The following is a 25,975-nucleotide window of genomic DNA, read 5'->3' as shown; positions in this document are numbered from 1 at the left end:
ATCTGGGTCCACAGAAAAGGGACAAGACCGAGGGACGGGCTGTCCTGAGATCCCCGCATCCTATCTTTCAGGATGGACATCACGCGGCGAGAACCACGCACTACGGCTCCCTGCCCCAGAAGTCGCAGCACGGCCGGCCGCAAGACGAAAACCCTGTAGTGCAGTTCTTCAAGAACATTGTAAGTGCGCCCGTCCCGCTGCACCTGACGGGGTGGGGGGAGAGGAGATTACAAGGATGAGGGGGCGCCTGGCCAAAGGTCTGAGCATATCCCCCAGGTGACCCTGAACTCCTGACCCAGAGGGTCTGAGTATATCCCCCAGGTGCCCCGAGCTCCTGACCCACGAGGGTCTGAGTGTATCCCCCAGGTGACCCTGAGCTCTGACCCAAGAGGGTCTCAGTATATCCCAGGTGACAACTCCCTCGTCCTCAGGGTGAGACTGGCCTCAGGAGCTCGGGCCTAGCTCCAGGTCCCAGCTGCACCTGCCTCTCACTGAACTCTGTGTCCTACCAAAGAACTCAGTCGTTTTGATTGTAAACTGCTATGAGGTCCTTAGTTTAAAAATACAAGCTTTGCGCAGCTGAGGAGACAGCAGAAAGGTCAGGAGATTGGGGGCAGGAGGGACTCAGGGACCAGGGGCTCGGGGGGGGGGGGGGCGGGGAGCCTGCTGTGACAACACCAATGGCAGGTGCCCCCACATGTCGTCAGCATGCGTGGGCTGCACAGCACAGTGAGCCCTGATGCAAACCATGGACTTCAGAGGTAACGGGTCAACCCCGGCTCATCGCTGTAACAGAAGGGCCACACCGAAGCCAGGGGTCCTAGCAGGGAGCTGTGCTCAGGACAGAGGGGCAAGGAGAACTCTCTGCAACTGCTGTGCAATTTCCCTAAAAACCTAAAACTGCACTAAAAAATAGCGTCTTAAAAACAAAAGCCAAACCACAGGCTCTAATGATAAGCTTTCCATGCGGCAGACGTTTCAGATGACAGCTTCGTGCTGATGGTGAGTTCTGGAGTCACAGACACTAGGGCGTTCCTTCTGAGGCTCAGTTTCAGGGACACTTTACTGCCAGCCCCAGAAAGGATCCTGGTGACATTCACCACCTCCTTCGGTGCGGGCGGGTGTGTCACCGGAGCACACGCTGCCTTGTCACAGAGCCCTGGGTGTGCTTCCCACCCTCTCAGGCACTTCCTGAGTGTTCTGGAAGCTCTGGGTAGCAATGGACACTTTCAAATTCTCAAACACTGCATTTCCCACTCAAGTAGGACAGAAAGAGGGGCGCCAGGCAGAGTCTGAGTGGGTGGCTTTTTACACCTGACAGAAACTAGACCCTCGCAGGCAACAGGATCTGGCTGCGAATTAGCAGCAACCTAGGTGACAGCAGGCGGTGACAATGAGGTGACAACGTGGGCTCCCTCAAGGAGTGTCAGGGCTGCTCTGCAGGATGGACACCCCCCCCCCACCCAGCTCACCGTTCTCCTGTCCTTGCAGGTGACACCTCGCACGCCTCCTCCTTCACAAGGAAAGGTAAGACCTCTGGATGTTTTGAGTCACCATCAGTCTATTTATAGACTGTCCCCTGAAATCCCTAAATGGACCAAACAGCGGGCTGGACTCACAGCTACCTGACCTCATCCCCAAATGTTCTGCCCAGTGGATCCCCTGGAGGGCAGGCTGAGAAGTGCCCGGCGTCCCCGCCCCGACAACCGTGCAGCCAGCACCCAGCTCCCCTGCCCTGGAAACCCTGATCTGAAACCCTCCCGGGGCCACTCCAGGTGGCCACACCAACCACGGGCATCCTGCGCATGGGACAAAATCCATGTGCTGTGTTGTATTGGTTTTGTTTCCTGTTTTATTGAAAGAAAGTTTCTCCCACACTGATCAGAATGTCACTGTCTCTTTCTCTTCCTCACGCAGGGGCGAGGACTGTCCCTCAGCAGATTTAGCTGGGTAGGTGACAAGCACACGTCTGTCCTGCTGCCTCCCGCCTCCCCACCACCCCCCCCCCAGGCCTCACGGCCACTCAGCCGGCTATCCCTGCGATTCAGCTGCGCGGTCCACCTCCTCTCCCACCCGGCCCCGCCTGCCCCTTCCTTCCAGCACCACTCAGGCCCCGGGGACCAGGCACCAAACGGCCCCGAGGAGATCCCACCGGGCTCCTTCCCGGAGGAGGAGCAACTCCACATCTGAGAAAAGCCCTGATTTCCTTCCCAAACGACAGATGAGAAAAGCAAGTCCCAGGTGTCGGCGTGCGGGCCCACTAAGCAGCCAGCCCTCCCCAGATGTCGACATTCTGTTGAGAGACAGTGATCCTGCTAACAAGAAGGAAAGATGCTAAATTCAGTTATTCAGTTTGCAGTAACCTAAGTAACCCAGAAGACTGGGGTTTTGGCGTAGTCGTAACTAAAGCTTAGCAGCCAGGCTACCCAGGAAAACTGTGTTTAGGACTGTCTGAGAACAAAGTGTCCGTGAAGATTTTAAATGCCCGACTTGTTCACTTTCTCATAAAATTCGGTGTCTGAGCCAACTTAAAATGCCTGTCCACATGTTCTAACCAAATGCGTGGACCGCAGTTTACTAGTGAATACGAGATACAGTTCTTACTCTATGAAAGTGACAATTTCCAGAGTAAAACAACCTCTAACCCACAGGCCAGGGATTCCGTGCGTCTTGGTGACAAAATGTCCTGTTCCCTGGTGCACATCCTACCTCTGCTGATGCTCAGTTAATAAGCATCGTTGCATTTAGAAAGGAAAAGGAAAAAAGAGAGAAAGAAAGGGAGGGAGGAAGTGGGGGAGGGGAGCCCCGCAGAGAAACGGCAGAGGAAATTTTCCACAAAGCTCCTGAACTGCATCATTGCACTGAATTCTGAGCTGTTTGCTGGGACACTTTATATGAATACACCTGAGCTTTTCCTGACACAATGAATTTGCAAAATTATGAGAATAAGAAGGACACTGACGTGGGCCAGCACTCACAGCCAACTAACGACTGACTTTCTGCGCCCGCAGGAGACAGAGGTGACGCTGAAGGATGAAACCCATGTCTGATCCGGAAATCTGACCTCAGTAACCACTTAGCCTGTCTCTTGACCTCCTAGGCATGGCCCCAGGGCGTCAGGCAAGGGCATCGCTGACTGTGGAGCGAGGGGAGGGTGAAAGGACCGTCTTCCTTCCACCTCGACCCAGCGGCTAACAGCATGGCGCGCCTCTCCACTTCTCCGTTTCTGGTCCCAGCAATGTCTGCTAAATTCCTCTTGTTCCCAGAGCGAAATCCTTCTCTGTGTTTATTCTGTGAGCCAGTTTGTCTGTTTCCTGAAGCCACCGGACTGTCTTCCTGCTTGGACTTTCTGAAAGTCCCGCCAATTTGCTAAACTGTGTTGTATGTTTTCTGGTGACTTCCAGGAGGTCCAAAGAGATAAGTGGCCGAGAATATGAAAAGAGAAAAATTAAGCAGATTCTTAAGTGGAAAACCAGTCCTTGAATTTGATTCCCAGGAGCTCTTTTATTTTTGGAGGGAACGGCAGAGCTGGAGAATGATTTCGTCCTTGCCCGGGAACGCGTGGTTTTCTGCGGCTCCCACCCACGCCGGGCCCTGGGCGTGGTCCCCCTCCGCCGTCGTGGGGGAGAGACCGTGTCCGTGGGCAGCGCTGGGCTCCCCTTGGGAGCGGCCTCGGCTTCCACCGCCTCCATCTGTTCACACCTGAGAACCCTTGTGTGCAAACCTTCACGTAAAAGCGGCTGCCTCGCTTCTGCGTGGCCAGCATCTGTTCCCAAGTGCGGCTGAAGGGGAAGGACGGCGTGGATTCTGGCAGCTGAGGGCGAGGGGCGGTGGACAGACGGCCCTGGCCCAGCTCCAGTCCAGACGCGAGGCGGGCGGCTGGAGGAGCCGCGAGCCTTCCGGAGCCGGGCTCCAGCACCGCTAAACTAGAGGGATGGGCTCCCGAGCTCCCCTCAGCCCTACAACCCTCTCGTGAAACGGAAACGGACTGTAGACAGAGACGAAGGGTTCTGGGGTTCTGAACAGGAGACGGTTTTATTTTGTTTATAGAATTCTTAGGAGAAGTCCATAGAGAGAGTCTCCCGTTTCCCGTTGGCAAAATAAAAAGTGGCGTCTCAGGTTGGGCGCACAGGGGCCGTGAGGCGGGCGGGTCCTGTGCAGAGGCGCTGAGCGGCCTGGGCCGCCCCGAGGGACCCAGGGCTGGCACACCCTTTACCGCGAGCGCTAACATTCTGAGCACCCGGAACTTACAGGGCCGTTCCCTTTGAAACGAGAGCGTATGAGCCTGCAGACCAGCCCTAGAGACACAGATACCCTTACATCTCAGTAACCGTTTGGCCACCTTCTTCCTCTTCCCCAGAGTGAGAGAGGGCTTTGGGGGCAGTTGGAGGCCAGGGTGGAGGCTGCCTGTTCTGCCTGAGGGGCGGGGGAACCTGAAAGTTCAGAGCTACAGGCTCGGTTCTCAAAGCAGAGCATCCATAACCCCCATTTTATAGAAGAGGAGGAAACAGGTTCACAGGGGTTCCGACACTTGCCTAAGGTTGCAGAGCCAGGGAGTGGCCGAGACCCGTCCTGGCTGCCGGCCCTGGGGCTGTGCCCTGGTGCACATGCCGGAGGACCTGGCTCCCCACCCCAGACCTGCCCTCTTCCCTCCGGTGAGCGGCTCTGAGCCCAGAGCCCCAGGAAGAGCCCTGGTCCCAGGTCACCATCCGTGCTCGGGGCATCCACGCTGGGGCCCAGAGAGCTGGTGCTGGTCACTCCCCGGAGAGGCTCCTCCAGGCCGAAGGATTAGGAATTTTGTCTTTGCATGTTAGAAGGGTGTGCGCTCCAACCTTTCACAAGGTCCGAAGGCTGTTGGTGCCTCCAGGGCAGCAGATGTGAGCAGTTTGTGTGCACGACCAGAACTGGGCTGGGCGAATGGCCGCCGGGGGCTCTGCCTGGGGACGTGGCCTTGGTGCCCCTCCCTCCAGACACACGGGCAAAGGCTGCTGACCCTGTTCTGCTTGACGCTGGCTGATCTGCTCTTGAAAAGCACGCAGCGTGGAGACGGGGATCCACTGTCATAGAAAAGGGGGGATCATTCCAAGGGTGGCCCTGGGCATGTCCCAGGCAGAGCCAGCGCAGATGGACACGGGGCCTCACTGGGGCCTGGACTGTCCCCGGGAACCAGCAGGTGGCACCTTCTCTTGCAGGGTTCTGAGGGCCAGAAGCCAGGATTTGGCTACGGAGGCAGAGCTTCCGACTACAAATCGGCTCACAAGGGACTCAAGGGGGCCCACGACGCCCAGGGCACGCTTTCCAAAATCTTCAAGCTGGTAACGTACCTTCTGGATGTGGGGAGGCCCTGGGGAGGGGCCAGGGGCTGCGGCTGCTCAGAAGTCCCCCTGCATGTCCATCCATGGGGCAGGCGCTTCTTCAGGGCCCAGGGCCCTAGGGGAGCTTGAGGACAAGGGGTGACAGAGGTTACAGCCGGGCCTCGGGATGGGGCTGGAAGGCATCAACACCTCCGGAAGGTCAGGTGGCTTCCTGGCCGGGGCAGCAGCCCTCTGTCCCCGAGGGAGCCAGCGGGAGCCTGGGTGAACGGAGGGTGAGAGACCCCGGGGACCGAGGTGTCCGTCCCGTCGGGTAACATGCAGACCCAGGTCCTCCGTCCGTTCGCTGAGTTACCTTGGCCCCAATCTCCCTTAGTTTCTCCTTCGTAAGATGGGGTGACATCTGGGCAGAAGCCCCTGTGACGGTGGAGGGGGTACAAGGACACCTGTGAGGCGCCCTGCCCGGTCACCCACGAAACAGGCCGTCACTGCTCAGGGCCAGACAGCGTCGCTCGCAAAACCCTCAGATCTCAGACCGGCTGAGTAGTGACGGGGCCGCACGTCACCCTGGCCTGAGCTGAAGTGGGAGGCGGAGAGGTTCCAGGCTCAGAGAGGAGCAGACACCCCCTGACTCCCCAGACCCCGTAGGGGCTCCTCCCACACTCTGATCTCCGAGGTGACGGTCTCTCAGTCCCTCCCTCCTGGAAGCCACAGCGGGGCAGGTCTTTCCTGGAAAGAAACGAGGTGACATGGGGGGCGGTGAGCGCCCACGGCCCAGGGGCTGCTTCTGACTGAGGCCAGGCTCACCTGGAAGGAAAGTGAACGTCCCGGAGACAGAAGGGCTTGGAGCCAGGACCCGCCTCCCAGGACAGAGGAGACCTGGGCGCCATGGCGGGCAGGCCCAGGTGCCCCGTCGGTACTGGAGAAGGCAGGGGCTGCAGTGGGGCTGACGCTGGGACTGAGCCCGCTCCTGGCGGCTGAGTCATAAGGCACTGGGGCTCTCCTGCTTGGCACGGGGGACGGAGGCGAGAGCAGGTCAGGGAATCAGGCCGTGTGTCGTCTGGTAAAGGGCTTGTTTCGTATCTAACCTGCTTTCTGGGGGCTCACAATCTAAAGGGAATCTTTGCGAGATCAGGTTTTCATTCATAACCTAAGGAAAAAGGGAAATCCAAAAAGAAAGACAAAAATTTGAAAGAAAATCTGAAAGTGAAAAAAGCAAGCAAGTGCCCTCCTCCAAGCTAATCTCAGTGGCACCTGGAGCGACTGTGCCACCTCTTGGAGCCGCCGCCCACCCCACGTCCCTGTGCCCCTGCACAGCCGGGTCACCTGCCCTGCTGCCAGCTCTCTTCTCTGTTTAACTTCAAATTGTATTTGCCCAGAAAACACGTCCATTCGTGGGTTTTTAAGGCCCCTGAACACCACCAGGAGGCTGGATTTCTCAGTGCCACGGAAGAAGGCTCACAGGAGGGGACAGGACTGTCCTCGGGGAGGCCAGCAAGAGGGTGGCTCCTGCTGGGGGACAAGCCAGGGTGTGCTCGTGGGCACCCAGACTTCCCCCAGAGGACGTCTTCCCGGTCATGGTTCATGGACAGCTCCGCTTGGTTCCTGGAATCTCGCCGAGGAGCAAAGCCCTGTTCAAGGCAGAGCCATGCAGCGGCTGAGCGTCCCTGCCCCTGAAATGCCACGTCCCCAGGCGCACATCCGCGCTGTGGCCCGTTCACCCCTTGCACTTGGGTGTTGGATGCGCTGTGGGCGGTTGTGAGGCCAGAACCACAGATCAGCTCTGTGGGCGTCATTTAGCAGCAGACGCACTGAGAGAGGCCCAGTGCCTTGTGACAAGTGACATAGGACGGCCCAGGTGGCGGGAGGCTCTCGTCCCCTGACACTCTGTTTCCTTCTCTCAGGGAGGACGAGACAGCCGGTCCGGATCCCCCATGGCGAGACGTTGAAGCTCGGCCTCCCTCTCCCAGAATCCTGTCCTCGGCTTCTTAATACAACTGCCTGAGATGTTAACCACGTTTGCATCAGTCCCTAGTGTAGCAGATGACCCCTAACGCCTGCAGAAGACGGCTCCCCTGTCCCCTTACGGCTGAAGATTAGTGTCCTCGGGAACACCCCTGGCCATGCCCCTGAGCATCCAGGGCCCCCACCATCACCCCAGCCCTGGGACTGGCTCCGGGCGCAGCCGTGGGGACCCCGCCCGGGTGCGGAGGCCGAGCAGCTCCGAGCTTCCTTTGGCTTCTTTTCCTGCCTCCTCTCACCTCCGCAAGGACTTAATCTTCCTAACAGGGTCGGGCATCGGAGCGGCTTCGCGGCGGGGGCTTTGGTATGTGACAGGCGGGCGGGCAGCTGGGAGAGTCCCACGTAGTGGCCAGACTCGTGCGTGGCGGAGAGGGGACGTGGGCGGACTCGGACCGGGCAGCGGCCTCGATCGGGAGACAGGGTCTCCCTGGGAAGCGGGTGACAGCGGCGGGCCTTGGAGTGGCCTCTGCGAAGATGTGTTTCCTGGCCGGCCCGGCCGGAGGGGCGGGAGAGGCACGGCTCAGGGCGGACGCAGGAGTCTCCGGGTGGCCTCGCGGTGGCACGCGGGTCACTGTGGAGTGTGAAGGTGACAGGTGGCATGCTCAGCGCGGCAGTGCACGTGGCGAATACTAACCTCCGTGGGGGATAACCGTCTCGCCCTCCTGCCCCCTTGAAGTCACCCTACGAACACACTTACCTTCCCCGCATCACTGACCTGGAGCGTGGGCGCGGCCGACCAGGCGGGGCGAGGTCGGGCCCCTGTGAACCGCACTCTTCTAACTCTAGCTGACATCCCCCTTGCTCCCCCTCCATAACACACTGATTCCTGCCTTTTGATTTTAGCATCTCTCCTCTGAACTTTCCAAAGAGCCCCCGCACCGACGTCACCCTCCCTAGAACGAAGTCGGGGAACAGTCGACATAAAGCCCAGACGCGTCTCTAATCCGTTCTAATTCCCAGTTTAGTGTGGGTTTAACAGAATGTCTATTAATACAAAGCCTCCATGATGAGAGGGTAAGAAAAAAAAAAAAAAGTAAAATTTCAGAAACAAAACCTCCAAATCGCTCGACACACACACTGCACCTTGAGCTGACCACCGAATGATCTCAGCTCGCAGCACCCGCCAGGCGGCAAGAGCTCTGGCGCTGGGTCTTGTGGGAAGTGTGCCCTGTTCTCGAATATCGAAATAAAATAATACACTTTTAATGATACTTGCACAGCTGTCTCATTTGGCTTTTACCCTGGTCTGTGGATCGGGGGAAAGCGGGAAGCGTGTCTCGGAGCCGCCACACGCAGCTGCCTCCCGGGCGCGGCGCAGAGCTGCCAGCCAGCACCTGCGAGGGGCGGGTTCTCAGACAGCAGTCTGAGTACCAGCGGGAGACAGGAGCCACCACCTCAGTCCAGAACCGTGCGGAGTCCCTCCTCCGTCCTAGGAATACGGCCAACTAGGAAAAAGATGTCCTTAATTTGTTACTTCAACAGGACAATGACTCTGTGAACCATAAACTTCATATATAAACTAACTCCATTGGCATTTCTGGGACAGTCCAGTATCCCGTGACGCATGAACAGGTCCCCTGACAATTATGATTGATTTTCATGTCATTTCAAGCCTCCTTTAAACACTTTACAAACAAGATAAAGTGAAAAATACCCTCAAGGCCGGAAGACAAGGCATCCTCAGACCACTCAGCCCCCACAGGTCTGAATTTAGCCCAAACTCAGCATTGTACTAGGTGAACCCACGCTGACAAGGGGACAAGGGAAAACGTCCACCTTTAAATGCTGCGACTCACCCAGAGCCCAAATAAGTAAATACCCAGGAGTTTTAAAATAATACAAAAACTCTCTTTATTATTCTTAAAGCCAGTACAGTGGCTTTTGGCATAGCTATCTATCCATCTCTAGTACAAAACTGGATTAAATAAATACCATCCAATGTATAAACAGACCATGAAACAATTTTAAAGATAAAAAAGGATTCTTCCATAAATTGAAAAAAATTAACTTTAAAAATGTCTTTTAATGGTGACTCAAGAATGAATCACTGTCACTTCTGAATTTATCAAGTAGATTACAAATCTTAATACAAAAGCCTTCGTGCTGTGAAGTGTTACACGTAAAAGAGACTAAATAGCAAAGTATTTCATGATTACTGCCTCCTGCTCCTGCCACTTGCTTTTTAACTCTTGGTGCTTTCAGGACCTAATCACTCACGTTCTGAAACGGCTGGGGCGCCTCCCGCCAGGGGCAGCAGGTGTCTGGGGAGCAGGGTGTGGCGGGGCCGTGTGGGCAGGGCCGGGCAGGAAGCTCGCATAGCCACGTGTGAGCCGGTGTATGAATGCTGCAGCTAGATGTTTAAATGCTAATTTTCACTGGAATTCAGTAAAGGTACAGAGGCCCCAGATGTGTATGGAAACACTTTTGAAACTTTTTTCTGTAAACGCCAAAATGCCTACATTCCATGAATAGAGACCAAGCGGCAAAGAGGGAAGTGTAGGTGCCTCAGCTGGTGCCTCCGCCCCACCGCACTTCGCAGAGCAGAGGTCACCAAGAGGGTAGATCAGCGGTGGGTGGCCCTGCACGAACTCTTTTGGGGCAGGGATTGGGGGTGGAGCCAGGGGAACAGTACTTTGAAATAAACTTCTGAGAAAGACGATGCAAACAGCAGGCATGAGACTTCCAAAAATAACCACCAGAAAGCAGTTCTATGTATCACATACATTTCCTTAAAATCGTGTTATTTACATAACCCTGAGTGATGATCGTTTAGTGTTAAACACGTTGACCTATCTTTGTGAGTTATGAACACGCTTCTGCGAAGAGGAAAGCCGTGGAAGGGCAGAAGCCCACCTCCTTCCTGAAACCTGGTCCGGGTACCAGGCACACGTCTCCCGCATGTAAACACTGCACGTGTGAGCTCAGAAGTCAGAGGACACTGGGTATCACTGTTAAACTCAAGTCCGCATCTCCTTAAAAACAGTTACAAAATACTGTTCTAAAGAAATGCTGGCTAGTTAAGCGCTGAGACGGGATGACGCAGAAATGCGAGGGAACGTGGGAATGACCAACTCGGGTGGATTTCCCGCCCCGAGAGTGACTGGCCATGTGTGACAGGCTCCCCGCCGAGCTGATGGCCACGGTGGGCACCGTGCTCGCAGGCTGTCCCCTGGAAGCGCTGTCCTTGCACCATGGCACCTCGTGGGGCGGGGCGTCCAGTGTGGAAAAGGAGGTCTTCACTCTCCCCGACAGCCCTGTCATGACAGGGCCACCTCTGCACCGTGCGGCAGTGGGAGGCCACACTCCCCCTCGGCTCCAGGGCAGCAGGGCCCTGGCCCAGCTCAGATGCTGTGAAAGGTAACTCGTGCTCCCCGCTTACTGACAGCATGGCAGTGACCTCACCAAGGGAGTGGGTCAGACAGCCGTGCACTTCTAAGGTACCGTACCCATGACCAGGGCACTGCTGAGTGTGGCTGACGGGGACAGTGCAGAGGACAGCAGTGACCCTGCGGCTGACTGCCATCACACCATGTCCTGAAGCTCTTCAAGGAGGCCCTGCAAGGGGCAGCGCTCACCACCTGCTCCTCATGGAGGGAAGGAAAGCATCACTGAAGTGCTCTGTGAACAGGATCTGACCTGGAAATGAACTCATGTGCCAAACTGTTTAATATAAAATATTTTAAAAGAAAAAAAATCACATTTCCTAACTTCCATTTTTTTATTTATTATTATTCCAAAGCTATGATGAAATAGTTTAAAAAATACAATTATCTATCCTCAAAACCCTGGTTATGCAGGAGGCCAGAAGCCTCCTGTCAGAAGACTGTGTTACCAACCAGTAAAACACACACATATACGCCTGCGCCCCACTCCACCGAGAGTTCAAGTGAAAGTGTGTCTTTACAAAACCTTATTTTTCAAGGAATGTTTTGCAAAGAAGCAGCTTTTATAATTAGGAAGTAAATAAAAATAATACATTAAGGTCTTGTGTTTGCCTGATAATAAATTCGGAAAACTCACAAAATGGATTATTGATAGATTTTTTTTTTTCTTTAACCAAAATAAAAGCAGGCTTTAGATTCACCGGGTAAGGCCTCACATAGGCAGGCAGGGCACCAACAGTACAGCTCGCTGAGCTACGCTTTCTACATCATCAGGAATTGAACAAACCCCTTTTAGAGACTGTCCTGAGATGACATTTAATGCTAAAACCAAAATAAATAACCTAGCAAGAACAAAATTTTTTAAATTTCAATAATTTCAACTTTGGAGATATCTGTTCACCAAAATTAATAAACATTTCTAAAATATTTTAATACAAAATTATAAAAGAAAAGTGCATTAAAAGCCAAACCTTTAAAACTCTGGCACAATTACAATTATTCTGAATACACTGACTATAGCCAGGTATACACACTGACATTCAAGGAAAGCCTCAGGATATAAGTCCAGTATCACAAGAATAAGTCAAATAAGGCTTTTTTTTCCTTAAAAAAATATACAATACACAAAGCAGTTTGAAAAAAAAAGGAATATTATTTAACAGTTTTCTGACTTAAATATCTTCACATAACAAAAGTTTTTATATCACCATCGATATTACTTATATACATACCCCAGAAGTGTGGACAACAAAAAAAATCGAGAGATGCCCCTTCAGAAAGTGACAGTGAAGTGGGTTTTTCTTCAGGAATCTAAAATGAGCCCCTCTCTTAATATACAAGGTCCATACAATGTTTATAATAAAACTGCTCTCCTCTGAAATCAGTGAGGCCGAGAGAGGAAATAAAGGCAATTATTTTCCAGAAAAAACAAAAACAAAACCAAAACCCAACCCCAGCTCCATGTCACAATGACAAGGACCCCCATTTATGAGTAAAATGAATATAATACTGATCTCAAGTGCTCGCTGGGAGGTAAAAACTCTGCTGCGCTCTCTGTAACGGGGACTAGTGCTTATTTACAAAATATACTGTTCAGCCACACAGAGGCCCATATATCTGTATATGTACATATGTATTTATATATAGAACATATAAATAATTTCAAAGGAGAGATTCACGTGAAGTAGAGAACTTTCCGTCTTTGGAATGCTGTGGGAACGGCGCCCTCCGCCCCGCACGGGGGAGGATTTGGTTTGGGACGTGTTGAACGTGGCACCATTGATGACACTGAAGACTATTCCCTGAAATAGAAACACACCTGCTTATGCACGCCGAGAGCGCGCAGTGCTGGTGCGGGGCCTCCTCCTTGAAGCACAAGCCTGCTTCTCAGGGGCTGGGGGACAGGGCCACAGCCACTCTGCTCCGGGGACAGCTCCGGCTTCCTGTGTGCAGCGCCGGGCTGTGCTTCCTGCAGTGACTCAGCCCGCGAGCCCGACCGGCGACGCGTGCAGCCAGTGCAGCCTCACCCTGCGGACAGTCTGATCCCTGTCTGTGTGTCAGGCGCGCTCTGTTCCTCGGCTCACGCCCCAGACACCGCGTTCTTGCAACTACTGATTAGACGTTTGCCGTGGAGAGAACTGGTCCCGCCGCCTCTCAAGGTATTGGTTATATTAACTTACGGTAGACTACAAGGAGTCAATTTCTACTAATTTCAAAGTTCACAGAGGAAAAAAATGGAAAAAGCTTCCCTGTGTCCTAACATTTTTTCTGAACTTCATGCACCTACCTTAAGATTGTGTTACGAGCTATGCTTCTTACAGCAGAAAGCATGAAGGAAACCCTATCTTGTTTTTTCCACGTTAACGTCCATCTCTGCTAACACGAGAAACCACAGTGTAAGTGAGATCCAGTTAATTTCTCTTTAACCAGACGCACTGGCCGCGGAGGGGGTGACGCTGCTGCGGGACCTGAGTTCAGGGATCTGCCAACAAACAGGCACGACGTGCTTCCATCTTTCCCAGCTTTTCCTACAAGTCTCTGAAAGTCAGTGATTCTGTAGATAATTTTATACCTAAAAAAGCTATTGTGGTAACATTTTTAACACTTGAAGTTTCAGAACAGAAACCCCAGTGCTCTGCTGCTCTCCACACTCTCCCTGGACACATCCTGGGGCCGCTGCTGCATCAGAACACGTTGGCCAGGGCCTGCCACTCGCTCGCGGGCTCCTGCACCACCTCGTCCAGGTGGAGGGCGCGGCTCAGTGCCTCTGCTCCGTGCTCCTGCGGGCCGGCAGGCTCCTGCAAGGTCCCTGCAGTGTTGACCAAGGAAGAGTCTCAGGCACTCAGCACACAGTTTCCACGTTTAAATAAACGCAACTTAAAAGAGACAAGAAACGTCTAAACTGATCTGCTTTCCACCCCAGTGAAAAAAGACTGATTTGAGCTGCAGGTGTAGTAACTCGTCGGTGATGACGCCTGTTGCTTGAACACAAGTGCTCGGAGCACTCGTGCCACATGCTCGCCGCACACAGCCGCATTAACGTGACGTCAGTGACGAGCGACTAGTAACTAACACGACTGGCAACGACATGCATGACTCTTCTAACAGAAGGGGGAGCAGGAAGCACTGGAGTGTCGATGTCAGAGCAAACTTTTCTCTCCCTGAAAACTGCGCAGCGTGAAATGTCCCGCCGCCTGTGGCTCCCGAGGCCCCTGGGTGCCACCGCCCCCGGCACCCACACCAGCCAAGGCAAGCTCAAGACCGGGCTCTAAGAGGGGTCCCCAGCACCTGCCCGAGACACCGGGCCCCACTCCGGCTCATGCCCCCTCGCACAGCTGCGCCCACCCCCGCACCGCCTTCGGGCCAGCTGCAGTCGCTCCTGTCTCCCAGAAGGCTGGTGGCGTTCCCAGGCTGTGCGGGGCGAACGGGAAGGACCCAGTGGGCGCCACCCTCAGAAGCTGCTGCTCGGCTGCCGGGGCCACCCCAGAGGCCCCCGCCCCGCCCCCAGCCCCGCCGCGGACGCAGCCGGGCGTCTCACCCGCGCAGCTGTGGGCCCGCCTCATGTGCAGCTTCATGTTGCTCTTCTGCGTGAAGCCCATGACGCAGTAGTCGCACTTGTAGGGCCTCTCGCCCGTGTGCTTCTTCATGTGCACCTGCAGGGCGCTCTTCTGGTTGAAGGCCTTCTCGCACAGGGTGCAGTGGAACGGCCGCTCCCCTGGGGGAAAAGCATGGTCAGTGACTCACGGGAACCAGTGAGGCTGGAGGAGGCGGCCGGGCCCCTCCCGCTGTGCCGCTCCGACTGCTGACCCCCGGGACCGCAGCGAGGCCACCCCAGGGAGAGGCGGAGTCCTGGCAGCACCCAGAAGTAACGGGAGAGCACGTGTGGTTTAAACACAATGTTTCTCGTACAGATTGGGCAGAAGAGCAAAAGACATTAAGGACATGAGAATATCAAATCCACTTGGTTAAAGGTATGATTCATATAGTATTTTTTTAAATGTCAATTAATTGCTTTCAAGTTCATACAGAAACTGAAAACTGAAGGAAAAGTTGCCAAGCGTGACTTCTGCTGGGAGCCTGCCCTGGAGGACACCTGCCCAGCGACACCCGCTGCACAGCCACACCGCGGGCAGCCCTCCCTGCTCTCACCCCTGCCGGGGCCCTGGTGCTGGCCCTCGCTGTCACCCACTTCCCAGCCCCCAGGGCCCAGGTCCCGTCCTGTCCCAGGGCTCAGCACAAGCCTTTCCTCCCGGCCTGGAAGGTCTTTCTCACATGCTCTGGTTGGACGTCTGGTCACGTCTGCACAAGGCCTCCTGCATCACACACCAGCACCACGAGGCTGCTCTGGAGGCACCTGTCTTCACAAGTGTCCCTCCTCCCTTCTCCCCTCCAGCGGCCACGACAAAGGAGGTCTTACTAAGACGCGCCTAAGGCAGGCAGAGTCCTAAAAGTGGCCTCCAAGGTGTCCTGCCCTCATCCCTGGGGCTGTGGCTCTGACAACATCACGCCCCAGGAAAAGACACACCAGGTCCTAGTCAGGCGACAAGAAGGGAGCCTGTCCTGCGGGCCCGTGCTCAGAGCACACGGCCCGCCAAGGCAGAGGTCTCTGCAGACTAGGGGAGTGTGCAGAGTGAGAAGCGGGAAGGCCTTGGCCGCTGTAAGACAGAGTGCCCACGTGGTAAGGGGGGTGGCCCCGGTGGCAGCCAGCAAGGCACCCCGGAGTGTGTGCTGGGTGGCCGTCTCCAAACCCTTCATGTGCGTCTATGTGATTTAAAAGGGCAAACAGTCACTACTCTCTCTTAAAATTGTGTTTCTGAATAAACGCACTGTGAAGAGGCAGGTGGTTGTTTTTCACTCAGAAGCTATCTGCTGGCTACCTGCGGGCTACCTGGTGGTGCCGGGATCCACGCGGACGAGCAAGGGCACCTCTGAGAAGGCAGGAGCCACGGCTGGGGAGCTGCGAGGGCTGCTGCTGACAGCGCAGCTGGGGACAGCGGGGCACGGGGCAGCTCGGGGCGGAGGCAGCCAGGCGCCAGGAGGGCAGAGGGGTGGGAAGACGACCAGCCAGAGAGGAGCCGTGAGGTCAGGCCCACAGGCAGGCAGACCGGAGGGCCTGAGACCGGTGCGTGGAGGGGACACAGACTGGGAAGCCCTCCCAGCCTCCACCCTGAGCCCAGACGGCAGCCGGGCCTCCGAGGGCTCTGGTCTGGCTGTGACTTGAACACAGAGCATGCAGGACAGAGGCCAGCTCCGCGGTCCAGAGGGATGTGACTGGGAGGAAGGGCCTGAGTCCAGGATGACCTCGTGTCCCTGGGAACGGAGGGGCCATGAGACGGCGGCCCGAACGGTCAGCGAGGACAGAGTTGAGCTGGGTTGCCACAGATGTGGGCCAAGGGGCAGAGAGAGATGGGAGTTCGTTCCTTTGTTTTGTTTTTTTCTCTAAGATGAACTTGAGCGGATTTAGGTGGTGGCGAGAACAGTCAGTAAAGAAGAGTCTGAAGACGTGAGAGAAAGAGATGGACCCTGGAGGGCAGGGCAGGAACGGTGCTGCTGTGGTCAGGGTTCTGGGACCACAACGGGTGCTCGCCTGATGGCTTCCATTTTCTGTGCTCACCATGTAAACACTAAAAGCTTTTAATGGAAAAAGCGAGCATGATAAACTGATGAAAATTAGGAAGAAGCCGAACACGCAGACCTTACTCCGTAAACAATGGGTTATACACCGCGGACGGGCAGCCACGTGCCACAGCACCTTAACTCCGCACCAGCTCGCGCTCTGCGTCCAAGACCCCAAGCGGCCCCCACCCGTCCTCACCTGTGTGGATGCGGCTGTGGCGCTCCAGCTGGCTCGGTTTGGCAAACGCCTTTTCACAAGTGTCACATTTAAACACTCTCGGCTTCTGAGAGCTCAAAGAAGGACCGGCCTGATGCGTCTGCATGTGCTCCTAGCGAAGACGGACAGACACGCAGGTGAAGAGCACAGCAGGAGCGGGCAGGCCCGAAACAGGACGGGAGGAGCCTCCGCAGAGACGCCGGGCGGCGGGAAGACTCCCGTGGCCGCTCCCGGGGCAGAGCCAGAGGGGTGTGCGGCCCTCCTGAGGACGGCGTCCACACGCGCTCCCAGGGACTCTTCCACACGGGAGCTGTGGCTGCTTCCTCATTTATTAACACAATCAACCAGATTTCTGTCAGCGAGGACCGAGCACTGTGTACTGTGGTCATAACCCCAGCCTGCCTTACGGTCTCGCTCCAGCTATTCCAGCTTCGGCCCTGGACTCGTTCAGTCGCCCGTGTCCCTCTGACACAGCCCCTCAAACGCCATCTGTGTGCATGCGCGCGTGTGCGATGAGCACGTCCTTAGTTTCTGCCGCAATGTATTTCTTTTTTAACGCCAAACTGTTTTTTAATTGCAGCGCAGCTGACAGTGCTGTGTTTCTTCCAGGCGTACAGCAGCGGCTCGGTCACATACACGTTAGTGGCGGTGCTAAGGCTGGAGCCCAGCACCTCGTGCAGGGCAAGCACGTGCTCTACCACTGAGCTCTACCCTCCCTCCTCTTTTCCAGGTTCTTCCGCAACGCAGCTTATTACAACACACTGAATCTAGGTCCCTGGGCTCTACAGTGGGCCCTGGTTGCTCATCTACTTTATTCAGAGTCACGTGGGTCTGCTAGTCCCAACCTCATTTATCCTTCCCTCCCCGCCTCTCCCCTTTGGTAACCATAGTTTGTTTTCTAGGTCTGGGAGTCTATTTCTGGTTCTTAAGTAAGTTCATTTGTATCATTTTTTTAAAAAAATTCCAAATTTCTGAAGGTTACCAAGAGGCAATAACTAGGTATTAAAATGCCAGACCGGCTCTTTGAGACTGTGCACCACCCCTTCAGAGTGCTCATGGAAAAGTCATGCCTTACGTACAGTAATATGTGCAACTTTAAAACCTTGAACTCTCTCTACCCGTCTTTACTCTTTTGCCTCTTTGAAAGGGCCTCTTCTCCGTCGGGCTGTAAAACCACTGCACTGTCATTTCTGTACTCTCCGCTCTGAGCAAAGTAAAGTGCCAGGTGCTTTATATTCCTCAACATAACCATCAACTGCAAGTATCAGTATCCTCATTTTTTAAGTTAAGAAACTGAAGCTGTAGATGTTACAGTTCCCGAGCAACAGCCCGGAGAGTCTAAGTGAGAGGGTCAGATTCGAACAGGTGGGACCGGGTGGGGACCCCTCGGTGGGAAGCATCTCATCTCAGAAAACACAGCAGAAAGAGCAGGGAAGCACTGGCTAGCAGCAGGTGTGGAGAACAGAAACCAGGTTTACGGAGTGACTCCTCAGAAGGCCTTGAGAAAGGAAGTCTGGGATCCGCTGTGTCTTAAGTGGTCATCAGATCATGATGCTTCTGGTACCTAAGGGGGTGCAGTGAGGAGCTCTGGCCTACAGGTCAGAGGACCAGGCACACTTGCCCAGATGGGCACCTCCCTGACGGGCGGTCCTGGAAGTCACTCCACATGCCTGAACTCATTCTTTCCTCTATTGTGTGGACGCCCACGGTGGGTCTAAGCCCTCTCCCACGTGCACACTCAGGTGGCCCCTATCAAGGCCGCCACGAGCAACCGTGGGCACACAGGCCTCTGGGCCGGCTCCCAGGGTGCAGCCTCGCCAGCCCCCCGCAGAGGTCTGCTCCCCCACAGCCCTGCTAACAGGACAGGTGGGGACAGACCTTGCAACAGCTGCCAGTCTGATTAAACTGCATCTCGGGGTCATCTCAATACATTCACCTCAGCTGACCTTTTCCTCAAACAGATGGGCAGTCTGTGACTCACTGGGAGGACCCAACTCCCCAGGTCGCAGACCCTTCGGGGCCTCTGCTCTGGCACGGCTGGTGGGGCGCCTACCTTGAGGTGCGTGGCGCGCTTGAAGGCCTTGCTGCAGGCGGGGCACACGTGGATGCGCTCGCGGCCGTGAGCCTCCTTGCTGTGCTGCAGCAGCGTGCTGGCCGACGCGAAGCTGCGGCCGCACTCCAGGCACTGGTGCAGCCGGCCCTCCTTCTCGGGTGGGCCGCCCCCGGCCAGGCTGGCAGAGACGTCCGTGACCTGGACAGGCCAGAAATCCCGACTTTATTTGACCAGTGCGAGGACAACAGACCCCTGACACAGGAACACCCGGCCCAGACAACTGCTGCAACCGCCCAGCTGCAGGTCCAGCTCCAGCGCTCCCGTCGTGGCCACAGCGAGCCACGTCCCCAACCACCGGGGGTCTGTTCCCTCATCTGAGAAACAATGCGGTAACACCAGCTACCTACCAGAGGTGGGTGGCGGCTACATGAGGGGACATACACAGGTGCCGAGAGCAGCAAAGCGTGCTCAGTAAATGCTTCTCAGGGCAGGAGTTTCAGCTTAGTCACGTATAAATGACATTGCTAAAAAATACTATTGCTCTGGCTGAAGATCTTTCCCAGCAAACTGGACTGTAACTAATCTTGGTATCAGAAGTAGTTTTACAGCTTTTGAGTAGATTAGAGCATTTCCCCAAAACCCTGGATCTCAACCAAATTTGGTTTTCAAATCACATTCTGAGGGGGCGCCGCAATACCCCACAACGAGTAAGAAGAACAGGACGAGTTCACTACTCGGCTTTTGTAAATAACAGAGTTTTGCAGATAAAAATTCATATGTGATGAATTGGTAAAAGAAAATTATAAACAATTATAAAGAAAATTGACAGGATTTGTCAACATTTTTAGTATTTCCAGTTTATCAAACTTTTCCATAATATTAAAATACATAAAAATAAATACAGTTTGGAAAAAATACCTAAATAACGAAAGATTTCTAAAAATCGCTCTCATTAATCTGTGTAGTTTAAAAAAAAAAAAAGAATAAAACGGGAAAAAAAGCAATAAAACAGAAAAGGTGAGAAGAGTGAAGACAGCACCACAGGGCAGGCACAGCCGGCACTCAAGGCTCCTGCAGCGGCAGGCAGCGCCGGCCTGCCCAGGCAGCCGAGCCCACGCACAGACACACGGACGCGGAGCCGGGGTCACCGGCGCTGCCCTTCTCCACTCACACCCTCACCAACAGCCCCGGGAACTAAAGCACACGCAGAATCTGACATCTCGCTCACAAGGAGCAAGCGCTCAGCACACGTGTCCTTCCGCTGGAACCAGAGGACGACGGGCCTTTCTGGGTCCTGTGACTCTTGCCAGCACATCCCTGAGCTCGAGGGTGGTCCTGGGCACCCCGAGACAACGTGTTCAAGTTGTATAAAGTGAAATTTGGCTACACAGGCTCTGGCTACTCAGGCCAGACAGGAAAAATACCCAGGGTTGTTCACGTCTAATTTATTTACAAAAAAAGTCCTTGCTCCATGAAAGACCAGTGAGTAATTATCTTCAAACTCACTTGCTGAACTCAGAGGTTATTTACTACCTGTACTTAACTTCCCTGAAAAGTTTTAAGGAAACAGTTTTTAGACTCATCTATATTTAAAACTATTATTTACTAAGTGTTTTGTCCCCTTCTAAAAAGGCATTTTAAGAAAAAAGACTAGTCAAGTGACAACTAGGCCACGTATACACGTGTATGTGTGTATGAAAAAGTACAGCAGGACTTGAAAGAACCAGCAGAAGTACGACAGGAAAACCTACAGAAAGAGCTAAATGCAAGTAAACGGCCACGTGAAATCTGATCAAGATGCCGATAAACTGAAAACTGGACTTTAGTACTGGTACCACATCTCATTCTGACCCCACTGAAAAGCAAAGCAGGGAACGAATGAGACCCGGTACCAGTCCCCCAGCTCGGCACGCCCTGTTCGCTCGGGAGACGCTGTCCTTGAAGCCCCAGCCTCCCATGCTCACTCCCCAGGACCTCCCACCCCGACCCCTCAGAATCCACCTCTTCTGAAAACCACAAAACTGAATAAAGTGTGTGCTGTACCTGGTAGGCGACCTCCTCACAGGTGGCAGATGGTGGCTGTGGGGTATGGCTCACGAGGATGACCTGGGGCGAGCCTGCTCCCCCAGGGCCTGACAGAGAGGGCTCCGTCAGTAAGGCTGGGAACTGCTGCCCCTGGCAAAGGTAAAATTTGGAAGATCTTTTATGGTGCAGTCACTTTGGAAAACAAGCTGGCAGATCCTCAAAAGTTAACCACAGTATCACTACGTGGCTGAGCAATTCCACTCGTAGGCATCTGCCCAAGAGGAATGAAAACCTACGTCCACCTGAAGCCTTGTACACAGATGTTCACAGCAGCACCACTCACAACAGCCGGGAAGGGGCAAGAGCTCCAGAACCCGCTAACTGATGACGGGACAAGCAGGATGTGGTTCACGTCTGTATAGTGGAACAGCACTCCCCAGTAGAACAGAATGGAGGGAGACACCGGCCACAGCGTGTGCCTGCCGAGCAAAAGCCACCAGTCTCAAAAGACTACACGTATGATCTCATTTATGGGAAATGTCCAGAACAGGCAAATCTGCAAAGACAGGAAGCAGATGAGCGGTGCCGGGGCTAGGGAGGCCAGCAGGGGAGGCTGGGGGACCTGGGAGTGACTGCTAAGTTCTGCTCTATAATCAGAACTGGTGATGGTGGTACAACTCTGGAAACAGACTACAGATCATTACACTGCACATTTTAAATAAATGGGTGAACTTTACAGTATATAACTTAAATCTCAATAAGCTTCTGAAAAATATATAAGGAGCATCTGTTTAAAATGCACATCCAATTTTGCTCTACTACAGAAGAGCACCTCGTGTGCTCCAGCACCTTTACTCACCGACGTGAATCTGGGACAGAGAGAGCGGAAGTGGTGGGGGTGGTGCAGACAGGAAGTTTAACTCAGGAACCAACTTTGGACTGGAAATGCTGAATCTATATAGATAACTTAGTATACAGCCTGAACTGCTGAAATGAAAGCAGCTGGCTCTGGACCTGAGCTGTCCCTATGGGGACAGACATGTTCCGTGTCCCAACTGTGCCAGTGATGATACCTGGTGGGTGTTGTGCAGAGTTCTGCACGATGCTACCACGGAGGGGAAATGGGTAAAGGGGCCACGGGATCTGTGTTTTTTCGTACAACTGCCTGTAAATCCACAATTACCTCAAAATAAAAAAGCTAAGTTAAAAAAAAACTATGAATACAATGTAATTTACTAATTTTTGGTGTTTCAATTGCTAATATTAAGCACCTCAATGCACAAAAATCAAGGGCCTAATAAAATAAATGCTCAACAATTCACTATCTTCATGGAAGTGGTGGCCTGAATCTGCCCAAATGGTGATCGTCTAAAAGTCATTTATTTTGGGTTTTCATTATCACTTGAGTCTATTTATTTCTTTGCTATATTTGGTCTACACTGAGGTGGAAATTACAGGAATTCTCATTCCCCAGGTGCACATGAATTCTGCACCTGGGCACTGGATGGGGCCCTGGCTTCAGAGTCAGTCACCTGGGGGGCGGGGTCAGGAACACAGACGCCAGCCCCAACCCCCGCCACTGCTTCAGCCTTGGACCCTGAGACCCACAACTACGACATGCAGCCAAGTCTGGGAAACCCTAAGTAAACCTGGCCAAGGGGTGGCCGCACTGGTATGGCCACAGATCTGACCTGCTTCCAAATGCTTGTAAACCAACCCACTTAACCATGCACGAGAACGACCATTTCACCAGAAATACGTTTCTTAGCAGCTCAGAATTTTACTGCCCTCCCCTAATAAACTGAAATAAAACCTGTGCCAGGAGACTGAGAACCAGTAAGAGTCAACATGAGAAAACTGTAGGAAAATGAAAGCCAGGCAGGGCACAGAACTAAGAAAGCTGTAAACCGCTCAGCCTGGCCAAAGACAGCTCTGGTTACTGTACGTGAAGTCACGCTGTTACTTTAGAACTGGCCTCTTTCCACACTGAGAATCTTTACTGAGACTTGTCCACTTTTGGCTTCCCCCACAATCATATTTTGACTTTTTATTAAGCCCAAAAAAACCACTTATATGTCTAAATACCAAATTTTAAATGTTTTACCCCAGCTAATTATCTGTACTAACAGCATTAAAAAAACCTTTAAGAATTCATATAAAATAAAATTCTCTTCAAGAATACGTCAATTACTTCTTTTTGTTTTCAGAACAAGACCTGAAGAATCACTTTGCTTTCTTCAACAGGTTTTAAAGTGCGTGCTTGCAATTTCCTTACAAAATTATCAGATTAACAGGATAAGGGCCAACACACAGCTGTCAGCAGGCCTGATTCCAAAGTTCGGAAAGAAAAACTCAAGAAATAAGCCTTTATAACTCACTGATAATTTTTAAAATTTCCCTACAGAGTTATTAATTTAATGCAGGTATCTTCCACATCATTGTATTTCAATTTTTATTTCAATAGATTGTATTTTTAAATAAATTAATTTTCTGTGTCAGAATGAACGTTTGTCCCATATAATATTCTTCTGTAGTTAGGCTATTTTCAAGTTTTAAATTATGATTAATTATGGACGAACAACAATGTATTTTTTTCAAATATTTTGTGATTCTGGACTCAGATTTGACACTTAGACATATTATTTAAGTAAACTATTTAAGACCACCTTTCTTTGTTTTTAGAACCATTTTCTTTCATGGACTTCTTAAACAAACAAAAAACCAAAAAACATACATAGTAATTATATACTATTTTTTTCATGTCTTTTTAAAATTTATAATTTAAATGTTCACATTACTGTTTCCTTTAGTACCTGTGGGGAGACCCTGATCTTTTCATGTGTTTTGCATGAATTTCAACCATAGAACAATGTGGAATCATCTGTTTTCTTTACATCTGACCTCCTTTCAGCACTCCTGTGTCCTCACTAAATTCAAGGAGCACATGTTGGGAGTAATTTCAACCATTCAACATTTACCTCTTAGTGAATCACTCTCACCCGTATTGAACAACAATTGACAGACACTGGTCGATTTCTCATGACCACTTTTTGAGTTTCAGATGAAATTTACACACCTGCAGACGTTTTCTAGTACATTCATTAACCTCCTGACAACAGAAGTGTGATTCCATTTGGGCCAGCATTCATGCATGCCAAGCAGAGAAATCTGGGCTCTGTCCCAAGGTGATGGGGAACCCAAGAGGGCACTAAACGCAGCAGGAGCAGGGCGTGCAGACATGGCTGGTGGGATCTGGCAAACATGGGGGGATGGCTGTGGAGCCAGGCGGGGTGGAGTGAGGGCCCCAACCCACCCCAGCCCCACACTCCCCCGGATGCAGCCGCCTTCCCTTCTCAGTGTTGGCATGGCCACGTCCAGGGCTTCACCCTAAAGCCCTTTTTGGAGAACCTTCTTGGGCAGCACCAACCTGCTTGGCCCAATCCCAGTGCCTGACTCGCAAGGCTCCTGGGGGCTGACGTGGGGGCAGGACTGGCAGACCCGGTAGCCACACGGTCCATAGGAAAAGCACCAAACGTCCCCAGCAAATATATACAGACTTTAAAAATGTAACGTAGCCAATATAGAAAACTACCTACTTAAAGTGAGTAATTCAAAGTAAATGAAAGTGACATAATTTAACATACAGAAAATAAACTCATAGACTCATAGAACAGTCTATTCAAGCAACAGAAACAAAAGTAAGAATAAACAAATGAGACCTAATGAAACTTACAAGCTTCTGCACAGCAAAGGAAACCATAAGTAAAACAAAAAAGACAACCTACGGAATGGGAGAAAATTTTTGCAAGTGAAACCGACAAAGGCTTGATCTCCAGAATATATAAGCAGCTCATATGACTTAATAAGAAACAACCAAACAACCCAATCCAAAAATGGGCCAAAGACCTAAACAAGCAATTCTCCAAGGAAGACATACAAATGATCAATAGACACATGAAAAAATTCTCAGTATCACTAATTATCAGAGAAATGCAAATCAAAACTATGACGAGGTATCACCTCACACCAGTCAGAATGGCCATCATTCAAAAGTCCACAAATGACAAATGCTGGAGAGGCTGTGGAGAAAGGGGAACCCTCCTTCACTGCTGGTGGGAATGCAGTTTGGTGCAGCCACTGTGGAAAACAGTATGGAGATTCCTCAAAAGACTAGGAATAGACTTACTGTATGACCCAGGAATCCCACTCCTGGGCTTATATCCAGAAGGAACCCTACTTCAGGATGACACTTGCACCCCAATGTTCATAGCAGCACTATTTACAATAGCCAAGACATGGAAACAGCCTAAATGTCCATCAGTGGATGACTGGATAAAGAAGATGTGGTATATTTATACAATGGAATACTACTCAGCCATAAAACCTGACAACATAACGCCATTTGCAGCAACATGGATGCTCCTGGAGAATGTCATTCTAAGTGAAGTAAGCCAGAAAGAAAAAGAAAAAGATCATATGAGATCGCTCATATGTGGAATCTAAAATTAAAAGCAAAAAAACAAACAAACAAAGCATAAATACGAAATAGAAATAGACTTAGACATAGAATACAAACTTGTGGTTGCCAAGGGGGCAGGGGGTGGGAAGGGATAGACGGGATTTCAAAATGTAGAACAGATAAACAAGATTATACTGTATAGCACAGGGAAATATATACAAGATCTTATGGTAGCTCACAGAAAAATGTGACAATGAATGTATGTATATGTTCACGTATAACTGAAAAATTGTGCTCTACACTGGAACTTGACACAACATTGTAAAATGATAATAAGTCAATAAAAAATGTCAAAAAAAAAGAAAAAAGAAAATAAACTCATAGCATAAAAATCAGTGGACTTCTGGCTTTTCCTGATCAAACTCCACCATATCCCCTGAAAGTTATTCAAAGGATTAAGTTTCATTAAAATTTATATTTTGAATCACTTATATACTTCATGACTACTTCTTTACTGCAGTTAAAAGTGCACCAGGAGAAAAACAGGACCATACGACAGTCACATTCAGCACACGGAGACCTGGGCCCTGCTGGCCCCGCAGGGGGACGCGGGGTAACTGGTGGCTGGAATGCAGGTTACATGCACAGGTACTGTCCCCCAGATGAACCCCACAGCAGACAGGAAGGTGGAAAAGATGAATTAACTAAGTTAGTTTACAGAATCACGTCCCTAGACTGGAACTGTGTTCTCTGGATGGTAAGTAAGTAAAAGCTCCCTTTCGTCAGGCCTCCCTGGCCCCAGCTGCCTGGCCCAGTGAGCCTGACCACAGGTGATGAGAACCTGGCCCTGGGACAGAGTGGCCAGAATCACGGGTGGGAAAAACAGAG

The 25,975-nt window shown here is 52.1% G+C and overlaps 2 protein-coding genes across 13 annotated transcripts in view; one reads left to right on the top strand and one right to left on the bottom strand.

Annotated features, from left to right (window-relative positions):
* MBP (myelin basic protein) overlaps positions 1-8,545 on the top strand; it is an 83,996-nt gene extending 75,451 nt beyond the window's left edge. For 4 of the 8 annotated variants that reach the window (XM_074355196.1, XM_074355195.1, XM_074355194.1 and 1 more), the window contains 5 exons: positions 72-179; positions 1,492-1,527; positions 1,918-1,950; positions 5,193-5,315; positions 7,217-8,545. In XM_074355196.1, the coding sequence (XP_074211297.1) occupies positions 72-179; positions 1,492-1,527; positions 1,918-1,950; positions 5,193-5,315; positions 7,217-7,261 (345 nt within the window). In that variant the 3' untranslated portion in view covers positions 7,262-8,545. The other 4 variants (XM_074355197.1, XM_074355199.1, XM_074355200.1 and 1 more) reach the window with 3 other exon arrangements.
* Positions 8,546-9,168: 623 nt separating this feature from the next.
* Positions 9,169-25,975, bottom strand: part of ZNF236 (zinc finger protein 236) — an 81,712-nt gene continuing 64,905 nt past the window's right edge. For all 5 annotated transcript variants that reach the window (XM_074355188.1, XM_074355189.1, XM_074355190.1 and 2 more), the window contains 5 exons: positions 20,647-20,778; positions 18,604-18,801; positions 16,533-16,662; positions 14,256-14,432; positions 9,169-13,526 (listed from right to left, as the gene is read on the bottom strand). In XM_074355188.1, the coding sequence (XP_074211289.1) occupies positions 13,402-13,526; positions 14,256-14,432; positions 16,533-16,662; positions 18,604-18,801; positions 20,647-20,778 (762 nt within the window). In that variant the 3' untranslated portion in view covers positions 9,169-13,401. The remainder of the gene's footprint in view (positions 13,527-14,255; positions 14,433-16,532; positions 16,663-18,603; positions 18,802-20,646; positions 20,779-25,975) is intronic.

This window comes from Camelus bactrianus, chromosome 30 (assembly GCF_048773025.1).
Source record: "Camelus bactrianus isolate YW-2024 breed Bactrian camel chromosome 30, ASM4877302v1, whole genome shotgun sequence".
NCBI lineage: Eukaryota > Metazoa > Chordata > Mammalia > Artiodactyla > Camelidae > Camelus > Camelus bactrianus.
This window is presented reverse-complemented; position numbering and strand designations above follow the sequence as displayed.